General features: G+C 29.9%; 2 protein-coding genes, 1 long non-coding RNA gene and 1 pseudogene across 3 annotated transcripts; 1 reads left to right on the forward strand and 3 right to left on the reverse strand.

Annotated features, from left to right (window-relative positions):
- Positions 1-3,065: 3,065 nt before the first annotated feature.
- On the forward strand, positions 3,066-4,068 carry LOC128389337 (uncharacterized). Its single transcript, XR_008325448.1, has 2 exons — positions 3,066-3,227; positions 3,618-4,068. It is a non-coding gene; the product is annotated as an uncharacterized LOC128389337 (long non-coding RNA).
- A 275-nt stretch (positions 4,069-4,343) lies between these two features.
- LOC128389274 (uncharacterized) lies at positions 4,344-6,770 on the reverse strand (annotated as a pseudogene).
- Positions 6,771-7,571: 801 nt separating this feature from the next.
- LOC128389307 (uncharacterized) lies at positions 7,572-10,086 on the reverse strand. Its single transcript, XM_053348868.1, is given in 4 exon segments — positions 7,572-8,250; positions 8,253-8,963; positions 9,050-9,201; positions 9,267-10,086. Coding segments are annotated over 4 exon segments (1,491 nt in total). The 5' UTR covers positions 9,677-10,086; the 3' UTR covers positions 7,572-8,032.
- A 487-nt stretch (positions 10,087-10,573) lies between these two features.
- LOC128389275 (UDP-glucuronosyltransferase 1A8-like) lies at positions 10,574-12,391 on the reverse strand. The gene is made up of 2 exons (XM_053348833.1): positions 12,011-12,391; positions 10,574-11,930 (listed from the first exon to the last, which is right to left on the reverse strand). The coding sequence occupies exons 1-2, from the start codon at positions 12,172-12,174 to the stop codon at positions 10,640-10,642; spliced, it is 1,455 nt and encodes a 484-aa protein (XP_053204808.1). The 5' UTR covers positions 12,175-12,391; the 3' UTR covers positions 10,574-10,639.
- Between the last annotated feature and the right edge of the window lie 3,640 nt (positions 12,392-16,031).

The raw sequence follows: 16,031 nt of genomic DNA on the forward strand, positions 1-16,031 counted from the left end.
TGGTAATATTAACCTTTAACCTCAGTAACCAAATTAAAATAGTCTCATGTTGATAGGTAACAATCAACAATTGTAACTGATACATGTTATTATTACATAGAAATTGAAAATCAGTGTTTAAACAATTTTGATTAATCAATTCTATTCATGTAGCAATCAAATTGACCATTGATAATTGATCATACTCATTGTTAATCACACTATCTAATTACTACTAATCATCACATATCAAAATACAAATAGTAATATAAATTGTTGATAATCATATCTAATTGTTGGACAACCAACAATTATAACCATTTGTAAGTAAAAAAGTTAACAAATTCACTTCACAATTGATCAATTTAACTTCAAATCATCAAATTAAATTTGATGATCAAGGTTGATTGGTGAACCATTTTAATTTAGATTGATGAGTATATAAAAGTATACTAATATTAATAAACATGTTAACAATATTTACCAAGTTGATTGACATGATATTTAGAAGATGAATATTCAAATGTAATGGTCAGTTTTACTTTTAACTTGGACATTGATCTTTTCCTAGTGATTATCCTCATCCTCTCTCATCATCTTTATCCCAGTAAATCCTGTTTTCCTTGTCGGAAAGATACAAACAACAAACAGAAACTTGTATCTGTCAAGTTTACTCCTAATGTTATACTTACCTTTTTTTTTTAGAAAAAAAAAGAAGATTAATTCTTACCTGTAACTTACCTGTGAGCGTTTAAAATTGTCGCCGATAAAGTTGATCATCATTATCATTAACAGTTAACAAATTCATTGAACAAAAGGAAACAAAAACACAACAAGAAAATTTAACATCAACAGGTAACCATAACATAGACTTACGCCCTTTAAAAGTGTCTCAATTATTTACGCTTACAACTGACCCAATTCATAGTGAATCATCATCATCATCATCATCATCATCATCCCTTCTTGTCATCTTCATCCTTGGAAGATGATCTACTCAACTTCATAAGATGACCAACCCTTTAAAAGGACTGGACACTAGTCTATTATTTTTCCCTTGGAAATGATAAAAAAGACTAAATAATTTTCTCGTTAATCATAAAACTTTTTTCCTTTACTTAATTGTTAAGGTTCCTTGTTACTTATTAACTATAATTGTGTTAATTGTTATAACTTTAACTATACCAATGGTTTTCTTAATGATGATAGTAATAGTTTGTTTAGTTAATTGTTTTTTTACCTTCTCCTGTTGATTGTTTAATGATTAATTAACTTCGCTTTTTTTTATTCCAATAAATTAATCCATTGATTGATACTTGATTATTATATTAACCATTGTGACGATAGTTAAGATTGAAACTAATTAGCTGACTTGTTAAGTATGGCTCTTGATTAACAATAATCTTAAATCATGTGTCAATAATAACCTGAAGCCAATAAATTAATCAAATTAATGTTGGTTAATTGGTTAGTTAATCAACGAAAAAAAAATTTTACGATTTTTTTTTTACTTTTTTTAACCTTCCATTGCATTAATTAAGTTATAAATGGGTTGTAATTAAAGTGACAATTAACCATTTTGATTATGATTAACAATTTTCAATAATGTATTATAATCATTTAAATATTTAGAGGTTTAATTACAATCATCATTTTTAAATTGTGATGATTCAATTACAAACCAAAGAGCAAGAAAATTTTGAAATCAACAATAAAAATCAATATTAAGATTTGATTTTAATGACAATTTATTAATTTTTAGCGCTAAAAGTAATTTAATTACCAATGAAAAATTCACGTTGTGTATCAATTAACATTTAACTATGATCTAAATTGTTGGCACATCATTGGATTGAATCATTTAATCATTCATTTGATTAAAATCTTGACAGTTTTTTTTTACCAAATTGCGACAATTAAAATTAATCAAGGTCATAATTGAGATTAGCTAATTCTTAGATTTCATATAATAGTAATTCAATTGCTGTCTGGGTTAAATTTCCCTAAACAATTAGAGTTTAATACTGGTTATTACTATCAAATGATCAGTAAATTGTCCTTCATTGTAACTGATGATCATCATAATCATCATGATAATGATTACGAAGCCAATTGAAAATTAATTTTGATCATTCAATTAAATTTCAATGGTAAATTGTTAATCTCTGGTGTTTCTTATTCAACACCAAGGATAAATTTGATTTGGATTGATTAGTTTAATTATCTAGAAACAATTTTGAGTAAAATTAATACTACCAAGTATTCAATTGATTATATAGCAATTTCATTGATAATTATGATGTAGTATTAATCATAAATAAGATTCTTAGTTGATTAAATAACAATTTGTTAACAATCAAAAAAAAAACTAGACAATTAAAATTGATTGTGGTTAGTTATTAAATCTCAATGTTGGGTTTATCCAAATACTAATATTTAATTGTTAATCCTTTTTGTTTTTTTCTCAATCAAATGATTACTTTAAGGGAAAGTAAATGAAGAAAAAGTAATCAATAAATTGTTACAATTTAATCCGATTAACTTTGACACTTTGTAACGGAAGTTGAATCAACTTATAGCAATTAAATGTTCAATTGTGATGGTTAATTGTTAATCATTTTTCTGACTTAACTATTGCCCTTGGAATAGAAAATTTTATTATTATTATTTTTGTAACGAGAATTTAAATTATCATGATTATTATTATTATTTCAATGATTAAATTGTTGTATTGATTATGACAGAAAGAAACACTAATCATAATGAGAAAGTGAAATAATCCAATTAAAGTTTGTTAATTTGTTGATTCGGTTTAACTTTTTCTTTTTTTTATCAATATTATTAATATAATTAAGTTAATCCAGTGATTTCTTATGAATATAAATTGAAAAACATTTTACCTCATACAGGGTAACTTATCATTAGAATCATTTAATTATTGGTCAAGTTTAAGGTTGATCCTTTTCTTTGCTCTCTAGGATTGACCATTAGCCTTAAGAGAGATACAATTAATGATAATTTATATGAGGTCAATTATTGGGGTCAACTAAAAGTTGCTATTCTCTCTCCTCGTTAGTGGTTGATAACTTGTTGGTCTAATCTCGATGTGAGGTGAGTTTCCATGGTTACGCATCATGCATTTCATCATGTCAATAATAAGGATGAAGGGAGAGAGATAAACGCTTAAAGTGATTACTGTTGATCATCTTTATCTCTTATCCTTGTTATTTCATCAGTAACTTACTCAGGTAATATCACTTTTTTTGATTATAACGATGAAATAATGTCTCTTTCAATGTTACTGAGTTACTTATCTCTCACTCTCTCACTCTCTCACTCTCTCTCTCTCTCTCTGTCTATCATTTAACTATCATTACTACTGGTTGTTTCTTTTTCTCCTTTGGATTGAGTTTATGTTTTCCGTTCCATGGCCTTGATTATATCTTGTTTAGCGAATCGTTTTATTATAAAGAGATTTAAGAGAAAAAGGAGAGACAGAAGAAGAAAAGTTATTCACAGAAAATGAGACAAGGCTTTATAACCAGAGAGAGAGAGAGAGAGAGAGAGAGAGAGAGAGATGTTTTTTTCTAAATTACTCACTCCCTGTTTTCTTTCTCTATCTCTATCTTCATCTTCAGGCTCTTCTTCTCATCTTTAAAACTCATCATCATCATCATCATTTTCTTCTTCTTCTTCTTCTTCTTCACCGTCCAGACTATAATGTTGATGTTCAATTGACTCGACAAACAGCATTCCAAAGGTTTAACTGGTATTAGAAAAGAAAACGGGATTGTATTTATTGCCCATGAAGGAAAAAGCAAAATCCACCGATCGATGACCAATGGTGAGTAAAGTAAATAAGTTCTAGGAGAAAGAAATAGAAAAAGTCAAAATATTTGGTCACCTTAAATTTCACCTTTTGGTACCAACAGCCTTTGATCGAATCTTCCTTTTACCTTGGCATTTACTAGCATGTTAATCCTCATTCGATAAGCGGATTAGTTAATCTTCACATCATTTATTACAAGTTAATGAAAAAGTGATAAATCTTCATTCGTAAATCCTAAAAATAAAACGTTTAAAACTTTCGTTTTCATGAACCTTTTTAATTATCTCATAACATTACGATGGTCAGAAAGTTTTGCACGAAAAACTGACCGAACCAATAAAAATGCGATAAAGTCAAGATCATCATTCGTATTGGATAATACTTTCTAAGAATATTAAATTCACAGTTTTCTGCGCCAAAATAAGTCGAAAATCATAACCGAACCAGGACAGAAAACGCAACCTGACATGACCTAAATTCGAAGTATTTTAGACTTGTATCAAAAATGTTCTTTTCATCATTTTTTTGGTAGATTTTAGAATATTGATAAAAAGTTGATATTTTCTCTTTGTTCTGCAGCAAATTCAATAATCAGCTAATCATGTTTACAGAAAATTTTCAATTTATATTCAGTCTTTTTCAAAAAATTTCCACAGGCTCAATAGGGCGAAAAATTTTTCACTTTTTCGTCCAAAACTTTTTGATTTACTTTTTAAACTCCTCGAACTAAATTATCAACAGTTGGATTTTCATCGTGGTGCCATCTCTTTTGAAACGACAGAAACTCGTGAACCAGATTAATTGAGATTAAGGAAATCAGATTATTAATTGAACACAGTCAAAGTCCATGATTGTTTATTAAACATAAATTGTAATGGAAACAAGATTAATCTTTTAATTGTATCCTTTGTTTTCCATGATATCAATATGGTATTAATGTAAGTAATAAATAAATTGTTTCGTTTGATGATATTAAATGCACTTGTTTTCAATCAATATATTTACAGTAAATTGATTTTTGTTGAAACTTAATCAAGGTGAGATAATTTGTTCTGATCAATTAATTATCTGTGGTTGAATTAAGAAACCGTTTGAACAGTCTAAGGATCGGTTACTTGAGTCATGGCAGTTTCAATGATGGCTGGTCCAGTTGAGCCATTTTCGTAATCAGAGTCAGTCGTTTTCTTTTGCCATTGAGATCGAGTGAAAAATGTCCAACAGAAAACGCTAAGTGGATATAATTGGAAACAGGCCATAAGAATTAATATAGTTCCAGGGGCTCGATCAATTGTAATACTGAAGACGGAAGTGTAAAGAAATGTCGATCCAAGTGAGATGTAGTTTTCCAATGCCGTTGATAAAGCAAAAACTTGGGCCGTTTCCGCTGGTTCGACAACCGAAGTGATCAATGTTCTAACAGAAGCATTCGCAAGACGACTAAAAGAACCAAGTAAATAGCCAGCGATGTAACCAGGAACGGTCAAGAAAACACCTCTAACTAAGAAGAATGACAAAACTGACAATGAACCGATAATCGCCATAGTGGGATCAGAGAGACCAAGAAAAGTTCTGAACAAAGTTGGACCAACAGAAGTTAATATTGAAGGTATTATGCTGGCTAGAGAAAACATTGAAGTATATTGACTTTCTGATAATCCATAAACACGCTGAGCAAATTGATAAGCGATACCATCTTCACCAAGAATTGCCGCTAAACTAATTGCTCCTGAAGTGGCCAAAGCGCTAATCGTAATCGCCCATTGTTAGGACGTTTAGCAAGAAAAATGGTCGCTGGTTGTTTCAATCTGGAAACTTTGAAAACATCCTTGAATACACCACGGAAAGATAGCTTATCCTTATCCGGGTCAGTTTTGGGTGTAAACTCAAAGTCCATGCGAAAAGCGGCAATAGTACCAATCAGCTGAACCGTTAAACCCAAAAGGAAAACACCAATATAATTTTTAGGCTGCCCCTTTATCCAAGGATCCATTGCTAATACTTTCCCTCCAACAAACGTAGCCATTAAAATTGCTTGAGAAATCAAGAAAATTAGATTAGAAATCGATTCGATAATTGTTGATCATTGTGAGACTTACCCATTTGGACAACAAACTCGATTACTGCGAACCGGACAATCACTAAATTGCTTGGTGTTGACCATGAAATATATGTGTAAGCAGAAGTAAAAATTAAACTCAAACCGCCAGCAATTGACAAGGGAATATAAGACAAGAGATCAACCACCAATCTAAATAAAACAATTTATCCAAACGAACGATTAACTAATGAGTGATTTTCCTTAGTTGAGGATTTTACTTACGTGCTGAAAAGGCCAACGAGTTGATTAACAGAAGTGCATTCATACAAACGGCTGAAATCAATGGCAAAATGACCATCGCCTTCATGTATTTTGGATAATTACCTAACCAGTACCCAAGAAAAATGGACACAACCAAAGCTGGACCATTGAGTATAGCGAATTGATAATTTTTGAACATATTTGCCTTTCGCAAAATCAACTTGGTAGCACTTTCGTTATAATGGACACTGGTCAGTTTTAGACAGAAATCTTCATCTAGACCAAGCTGATTTCGACACATCTTATCCTCCATCAGTTGAAGTACCGTTACATTTTGCATCATAAAACCGAAGACGAAAAACATTAAACATAAATCAACTTTCATGAGTTTAAGGAAATCAGTGATTACTTTGAGATCCATTTTTAAGTTAATTGTTAACAATTAGCTGGTTTTCTTTCACCGATCGATTAGTCTGAATGAATAGAATCAAATTGTTACTTTTATAACAAGATGACTTTTTCCTTTCAATGTAATTTAGGATTAATTTAAGTCACTTGATTAAGATTTCGGGATTAAATGTAATGATAACTAATCAATTGATCAGATGAATTCATGGATTGGTAACTAATGATCAAGGAATTGTATCTGATTGTTAGTTGAAACAATTAAGTGAATTAGTAGTCGACTAATTTTCAAGGCACATTTAATTTCTTGGTTGTTTTTTAAATTGTAAACGAGTAATTTGATTACCAATTGTTAGTCATTATATTGTTTAATAAACTTTAATCATTAAACAAATATTATTAGTTAGTATAAATTGTTATTGAGATTGTAAAGTTTACTAATCATGAATCAGTTTCCCGTTGGTTATGTTTTTTGACAATTTTTCGTTACAATTAATATTTAACTTTGTTTATAATTGTCACTTGCGTCATAACAATTAATCAATAATAATAAAAGGTTAGATTGATTATTCGTTTCATGATTGTTAATCATTAAACCTTGTAAATTACAAGTCTAATTGTGATTATTTGATGATTTCGGTGTAAACGATTTACAAGTTCAATTGTATTAATTAGAAAGTTATCAATCAATTATTCTTGATCCAATTATAATCTTAAAAAGTTATAAAAAAACTTTCCCAACTATTATCGTAAACGGTAAATAATTAAGATCAATTTATCTAACTGCTTAATAAGAATTAAAAGTTTAACATACTAATCGTTATGAGCAATAATAAGAAAGGATTAACCTGATTAATTAACTCGATCTCAATGCAAAGAAAAGCAAAAAGTTATTTCTCGATTACGAATTGATTAAAATTCGTGAGTTGAATAAAAACGACAAAAGATGGAGCCACTAAAGAGTAAAGTTTGTTAACAATCATTTGGGTTTCTAGGTGATTAAGATAATTTCTTGACTGAATCAATAGTTTTAGTTGATAGAAATGAAAATTTAAAAAGTTAAATTAAAAATATCGGTCATTTAATGTTTGTTTAAAATAACATGAGAAAAAAACTAAAACCGAGTTAATACATCGAGAGGATCCAAAAGCGTTACAATTGCTCTTCGAAGATCATCTGGTTTAACTTGATAGGGACGAAGCGCTAAACCAAGTCGCCTGTCTACAATTCGAGCTGTATTATCAAACTGATCTCCAAATAACGGTAAAAGTAACATTTTCTTACCGAAATAAAGACATTCAATTAGTGTATTGTTACCACCATGGAATATGACTAAATCAACCAGATGAAGAATTTTCAATTGATTCAAATATTCAGACACAATTGATGATATTAAAGGTACTTGTTTTAAATTAAATGTATTTACGGTAAATTGATTCTTGTCTTGACTTAATCAATGTGTGATGAATTTGATTTGAGCAATTAATTATCAGCGATTGTTTGAAAACAGCTTGAACAGTCTAAGGATCGGTTACTTGAGTCATGGCAGTTTCAATGATGGCTGGTCCAGTTGAGCCATTTTCGTAATCAGAGTCAGTCGTTTTCTTTTGCCATTGAGATCGAGTGAAAAATGTCCAACAGAAAACGCTAAGTGGATATAATTGGAAACAGGCCATAAGAATTAATATAGTTCCAGGGGCTCGATCAATTGTAATACTGAAAACGGAAGTGTAAAGAATGTCGATCCTAGTGAGATGTAGTTTTCCAGTGCAGATGATAAAGCAAAAACTTGGGCCGTTTCTGCTGGTTCGACAACCGAAGTGATCAATGTTCTAACAGAAGCAGTCGCAAGACGACTAAAAGAACCAAGTAAATAGCCAGCGATGTAACCAGGAACGGTCAAGAAAACACCTCTAACCAGGAAGAATGACAAAAGTGACAATGAACCGATAATCGCCATGGTTGAATCAGAGAGACCAAGAAAAGTTCTGAACAAAGTTGGACTAACAGAAGTTGATATTGAAGGTACTATGCTGGCTAGAGAAAACATTGAAGCATATTGATCTGCTGATAATCCATAAACACGCTGAGCAAATTGGTAAGCGATACCATCTTCACCGAGAGATGCCGCTGAACTGATTGCTCCTGAAGTGGCCAACAGCGCTAATCGTAATCTCCCATTGTTAGGACGTTTAGCAAGAAAAATGGTCGCCGGTTGTTTCAATCTGGAAACTTTGAAAACATCCTTGAATACACCACGGAAAGATAGCTTATCCTTATCCGGGTCAGTCTTGGGTGTAAACTCAAAGTCCATGCGAAAAGCAGTAATAGTACCAATCAGCTGAACCGTTAAACCCAAAAGGAAAACACCAATATAATTTTTAGGCTGCCCCTTTATCCAAGGATCCATTGCTAATACTTTCCCTCCTACAAACGTAGCCATTAAAATTGCTATCAAGTAATTAGAATCATATTAATAAATTGCATCGACAATTGTTATATTGTTGTGTACAAATGGTTCGAGATTAGATACTTACACATTTGTACAACAAACTCAACTATTGCGAACCGGACAATCACTAAATTTCTTGGTGTTGACCATGAAATATATGTGTAAGCAGAAGTAAAAATTAAACTCAAACCTCCGGAAATTGACAAGGGAATATAAGATAAGAGATCAACCACCAATCTAATTAGTACAAATCCAAACGAACGATTAACTAATGAGTGAGATTCCTTGGTTGAGGATTTTACTTACGTGCGGAAAAGGCCAACGAGTTGATTAACAGAAGTGCATTCATACAAACGGCTGAAATCAATGGCAAAATGACCATCGCCTTCATGTATTTTGGATAATTACCTAACCAGTACCCAAGAAAAATGGACACAACCAAAGCTGGACCATTGAGTATAGCGAATTGATAATTTTTGAACATATTTGCCTTTCGCAAAATCAACTTGGTAGCACTTTCGTTATAATGGACACTGGTCAGTTTTAGACAGAAATCTTCATCTAGACCAAGCTGATTTCGACACATTTTATCCTCCATCAGTTGAAGTACCGTTACATTTTGCATGATGAAACCGAAAAAGAAAAACAATAAAAATAAATCAACTTTCATGAGTTTAAGGAAATCAGTGATTATTAATAATTTGAGATCCATTTTAAGTTAATTGTTAACAATTTACAATTATCTGGTCTTCTTTCATCAATCGATTAGACTGAAATCAAACGGAATCAAATTGTTACTTTTATAATAATTTCGACTTTTACTTGTAATTTCCAATGTAATTTAGGATTAATTTTAGTCACTTTGATTAGTATTTTGGGATTAAATGTGATCGTAATCAATTGATCAGATTCTTGGTAATTTATGATCATTTGGATTTGGATTTGGATTTGAATGTCAGGTAAAACAATTAATTGTTGTTATTGTAAGAAAGGTTTACTAATCATGAATCAATTTCTGTTGATAATGTTTTGAAAACTTTTTGTAACAGCTAATACTTAACGTCATCAACAATTGTAACTTTGCGACATAGCAATTAGCTAACAATAATAATAATAAAAGGTTAGATTGATTGTTGATAATCAAATCTTGGGAATAACTAAGTTGCATTGTGATTATGTGTTGCTAAAAATTTTTCGTAGAAAAGATTTACAAGTTCAATTGTATTAATTAGCAAGTTATCAAATACAATATTATAAATACAAAATTATCAATTAATTATCGTTGATCCAATTATTATAACCTTTAAAAAGCTAGCAAAAACTTTTCTAATTATCATAATTCACAGGAAATGTTGTTGATATCATTAATCGTTGTGAGCAATAATAAGAAAGGATTAACCTGATTAATTAACTCGATCTCAATGCAAAGAAAAGCAAAAAGTTATTTCTCGATTACGAATTGATTAAAATTCGTGAGTTGAATAAAAACGACAAAAGATGGAGCCACTAAAGAGTAAAGTTTGTTAACAATCATTTGGGTTTCTAGGTGATTAAGATAATTTCTTGACTGAATCAATAGTTTTAGTTGATAGAAATGAAAATTTAAAAATTAAATTAAAAATATCGGTCATTTAATGTTTGTATAAAATAGTGCGAGGAAACAAATACAACTGGGTTAATGCGTAGTCAATGCGAGAATTTCACTTTGATTCTTGAAAATGTGCATATTTGATTCTATTTCTTCAATTGCTTTTTCAAATGAATTAGATTTTTTCAGATTATTTGAAATGGTTGTTAATTGATTATGTAAAGCATCATCATCCAAAAGTGTTACAATTGCTCTTCGAAGATCATCTGGTTTAACTTGATAGGGACGAAGCGCTAAACCAAGTCGCCTGTCTACAATTCGAGCTGCATTATCAAACTGATCTCCAAATAACGGTAAAAGTAACATTTTCTTACCAAAATAAAGACATTCAATTAGTGTATTGTTACCACCATGGAATATGACTAAATCAACCAGAGGAAGAATTTTCAATTGATTCACATATCCAGATCCAATTGCATTGGGAGGTAAATTAATCTTATCACCATTTGGACCTTTCGAGACGATATATTGATAGGGTGTGTCCTTGAGGATTTTGAGTATTATGTCCATTAGAACGATATCAGCTGATCCCATGGTACCAAGAGTAAAGTAAATTTTGGGCGATTGTGGTTTTAAGGCTGTTAAATCTAAGCCAAGTGGATCAGGATCAGCTGAAAATGGTCGGATACAATGGTCAATTCGAGACCATCTTCTCAACGGGAAACCCGGTATTTCACAATAATCTAAAGCCAATGGATAAATGTAGATATTATGATAAGGTGATGCAACCCATAATCTATTGGGGGGTAACTTTAATCCTCTCTCAGCTGCATATGTGTGTAACTTGTGACAAGGTCCAGAAAGGGCTACTCTAAATCTCCTCTTGAAATCATTCCAATTACAATTACTATCAGTTATTGAATAGCCTGAGTAAAAGGGTGGACCATCAATCAGTTGATAGATACTCAATGGATTAGCAGAGACAACACAAATCCATGGGATGTTTGCTAAAACGATCGCTGGAACTGCCACATAATAATCGGCAAACATTAAATCAGGTTTCACCTCTCTAATTATCTTCTCCAATTGATCATTAACATCAATCACTGTGTTCACAAAGTCATCATGAAATACACCCTGAAGCCAAGCCTGTTCAATTGGAGTCTTATGGAAATGAACAGCATTTCTGGCCATTGTTTTACTCCATCGTTCCTGTGGATCTTCATATTCATCAAAAGCGGGATTTATAATATAATGTATCTTAAATGGACTCGCGGCAACGTATTTGGCAAAAGATTTTGAGACCACAAAGGTAATATCATGATGTCGCTTGAGAAACCGATAGGCCAAACCAATCATGGTCAGTACATGACCAGTACTGTAAGAGAGGGAAAGAGAGACAAAAAGTTATTGAAGGTGAAAAAGGTCAAGGTGTAAAGTAAAAAAAAAGTCGATTACCCTTCCATTGGCATGAACATCATTTTGTACCGTTTCCTGGGCTCACTTGTTGATTGACTTGTTGATTGACTTGTTGATTGACTTTTAGATTGACTTGTAGATCGACTTGTAGATGGACCTGTAAATGGACCTGTAGATTTACTTGTAGATGGAATGGGTTCCATTGTTTTCCTTAATCACTTGACGACAATTAAATAACAATTAAACATAAAAGATTTTTGTTAAAATATTGATTGATGTTGATTTAATTACTCTGTTGATCTTCAAGAGATACAAATAAAAAATAAACTTTTCTCTGAGTTTTTCTGAAAATCTCATCAACACTTTGAAGTCGTTTCACTTAATCTCTTTATTTATGTTTCCTCGTCAGATTAAAACAATTAAAATTCACTTTTAAACCTAATTGGTTTGTTCTTTTGTGATTGAATACAATTAAAACCAATCAGTGTAATAGTTAAGAAAAGAGGAAATCAATCATGAAACATTTGATTAAAGGCTATTACCCTTGAGAGGTAACTAATCACCTCTCATAATGTATTAAAAGATAATCTCTCTTTGTTAATCTGTTTCGCAATTTTCATCTCTCTTTCTCTCTCTCTCTCAATTTCCACTGTCGAATTGATTTATCTAACAATGATAGATAGTAGTGTTCTTCCTTATTCTCACATTGGAAGGTGAGAAAGTTACAATTTACTAATTGTTAGCAATCAAAGTAACAAATCAAACATTTAAGCGAACTCCAAGTTTTGAAATCGAATCGTTCAAACTATTATAATCATATGCTCGAGTACAGATAGAAATGTATTCAACGAGAAGAGATATGAAGGAATAATTAATTTCTTTATTAACAATCAAACAACCTAACGACTCTTGGTGATAATTAATTAATGGTAAAAAGCTATTAATCAACTAATCATTAGATTTAACTAATGATTGATTTTTGAAAGTTGTTGTTAAAAGTTTTCCATTCAACTAATATTGTTTATTGAAATTGATCATAAATTAAGGTGATTATCATTAATATGCTCTCGTAGTTAATTAATTTTGAAGCTCCTTAATCACTGTGACTAAGCAGATTAACTTAATTTTTAATTTTTCGTTTAATTAAACACAAAAAAAGTGCCGTTAAAAGAGTTGAAAACTCGACAATAGATGGAGCCACTAAAGAACAAAAAACTTTTCAACTTTTAATTTAACATCTAAAGCTAAATGATTTAATTAATTGTTTGCTTAATGGTTGAAAATAAATTGATTGATTGTTGATTAATTGATGAAGATAAAGGATCAAAGAGTATGGAAAACCTTGAACAGGATTTGAATTTGAATTTCTATTTATAATCTAATCAAATTGAAGTTTTTCTTTCACGCTTAATTGTGATCAGACTATTTGATTGTTGTAAATTTATCATTGGATTGTAATTACTAATAAAGCTGAATAAATTTAATCACTCAATTGGTATTTAACTGGCTATATAGTTGATTGGAAAAGTGAAACAATTAAGATTTTTTTTGATATTGAAAGTGATTGTAATTGGTTTTTAATCACAATTTGATTTGATTCGTAATTAGCAAGGCTTTTCAAATGAATGCTTAATTACTGTTAACAGAAATTGAATCAACTCTGTAATAATAATAATGATTTTAATTGTTTCACTCAACTAATAATTGAGTAAACTGAAATGAAATTGTTAACAATTTACAAATATTAGACAAACAATCAAATGTTGTATTAATATGAATCAAGAAATTTGCTAATTATTCATCTGGCTTAATAATCATGTTTATAAATTTTAAATTGTTACACAATTAAAGACAATATTAACCACTGTTCATAGTAACAATTTAATCAAAATGATGTATTGATACACAAAGATGACTGTTGATTGTCACAATTAAGATAAATTAAGATGAAAAAAGAGGACAAATTCATCATCTTATTTAAATGTAAAGTTAATTATAAATCAACTAATTCATTGATAATCTTTCATCGTCATCATTACAATCAACTGAATTGAAACCATATGGAAAAATGAATCAACAATTTATCATAATCATCATCAATTAATCAAGTAACAATCAACACAGATTAACCATTGAGAGTAAATATGAAAAAGTCAAACAATCAACAATAATCATCGAGTAGTTTTCATTTTGTTAATCTCAATTTAAATGTAATAATTAAATGAAGGTTAACAATTAACAAGAGAAATGATTAATCAAATGAGAAAAGGAGTTAATATAAAATGAATTAGATTAATTAGTCTAATTGCTTGGGTCTCAATTGATTATCATAATCAAGAAAAGGCTCTTGTATTGAGATAATTGTTAACAATTAGTTTTAAGATGATCACTAGATAACAATTAATTGTCATCGTGATTAAATGAAAACGGAAATAAATTGTCACGTTAATCTGATGGACTTAGATGATTAGTTGGATTGACAGATAATTAAATTAACATACAAAGAGATTGATTATTAAAATTATTATCATTTGAATGGGTCATTATTATTGTTAATTTAAATTGTATGTTCGTGATAATTAATGATGATGATGATGTGATAAAGTTGGAGGACAAATGGTTTGTTAATTGTAGTTGTTAATTCAAATTAAATAGGGTTGATTGTTGATTCCTGGTTAAGCCTTGAGAATTGAAATCAATAGCACAATTAGAGTAACACTTTTAAATTGTGAGCCTGAATTGAATTGAATAGTAATAAACAGTAATATGACAATTTAGTTGATCAATGATTAAATTTGTTTCTCGCTGTTTACAAAATTGTTACAATCAGTGATGTTTGATTGTTGTTATTAGTTAATTCATTACTAGTTATGAATTATAGTCTAACTGTTAGAAAAAGATAAACTAATTTAACCCAATTATTCAAGGATTATAATTAAATATGATTGTTGTATAACAATAATCATATTCTTCATCATTATGATTACGATTGTAATCATTTGAAGAAATCAATCAAATTGTAAACACTTCCATCCGATTTGAGTTAATTGTTACACTTTTTTTTTCGTACTAATTCATCACCTTGTTTCTAATTAAATCAATCAATCACCAATTAACAAGATAGTAAACCATTAGTCTGGTATTTTTTTAGGTTTAAATTGTTAATTTCTGGTTCAATGAATGATAATAATAAACAGAAATCAATTGATAGCACTTCCTTGATCAATGTGATAGTGATAATTATCGATTAACAATGAAGATAATAAAAATAATCCATTAAAACAAAAGGTTATCCAATTAAGATCCAAGAGATGGTTAATTAATGGTTATTAATTGATATTGGCCAGAAAATTTGATTCACCTTTTGAGTTCAAGTCAATCAATCAACTTTGTCTTCATGTTGATTGTTTAGGTTTAAGTAAATTAAAAAATATCAATCATTTTTTCATCATTACATGAATAGATGTTGATTGTTGATATTTAATTTCACTTTTTTCTCTCTCTCTCTTCATTAATGATGATCTCATCTGATTGATGTAACCAGTTAGATGATTGAATTGATAGGCTGATAAATGTTTCGATCAATAACAATATACAAACAGGCATCAGGAATTATTTTTAATTGTGGAAGGTCACCTTAAGAGAAATAGAAAAGAGAGAGAGAGAAACAATTAATTAAACAATGTAAAAGTCCAAAAACGGATCAAAAGCAAGGTTAATTGTCGTATTAATTGATTATATTAATTGTGATGATTAGACTGATTACTACGATTGTATATCTAAACATCAAGAATAAAACATATTAAAACCTCTTGAGAGTCTGATTTTTAGATAAACATTAATAGTTAACCTGTTTTCATTTAGTTAATCAACACTCAGTATCAGATATTAATTGTTACCAGCAAAGTTAAGACAATTAAAAACCAAGAATAGGGATCATTTATACCAGAGAAAACAACTTGAAAATCACCTAACTAGACTCAACCTGTAATCAGAAAAAAAGAAAGATAATCCAATTAGCTGTTAGAACAATTAATGTTTGATTGTAACGATTATTTAA

This window comes from Panonychus citri, unplaced genomic scaffold (assembly GCF_014898815.1).
Source record: "Panonychus citri isolate SS breed McGregor unplaced genomic scaffold, ASM1489881v1 Contig00008, whole genome shotgun sequence".
Taxonomy (NCBI): Eukaryota; Metazoa; Arthropoda; class Arachnida; order Trombidiformes; family Tetranychidae; genus Panonychus; species Panonychus citri.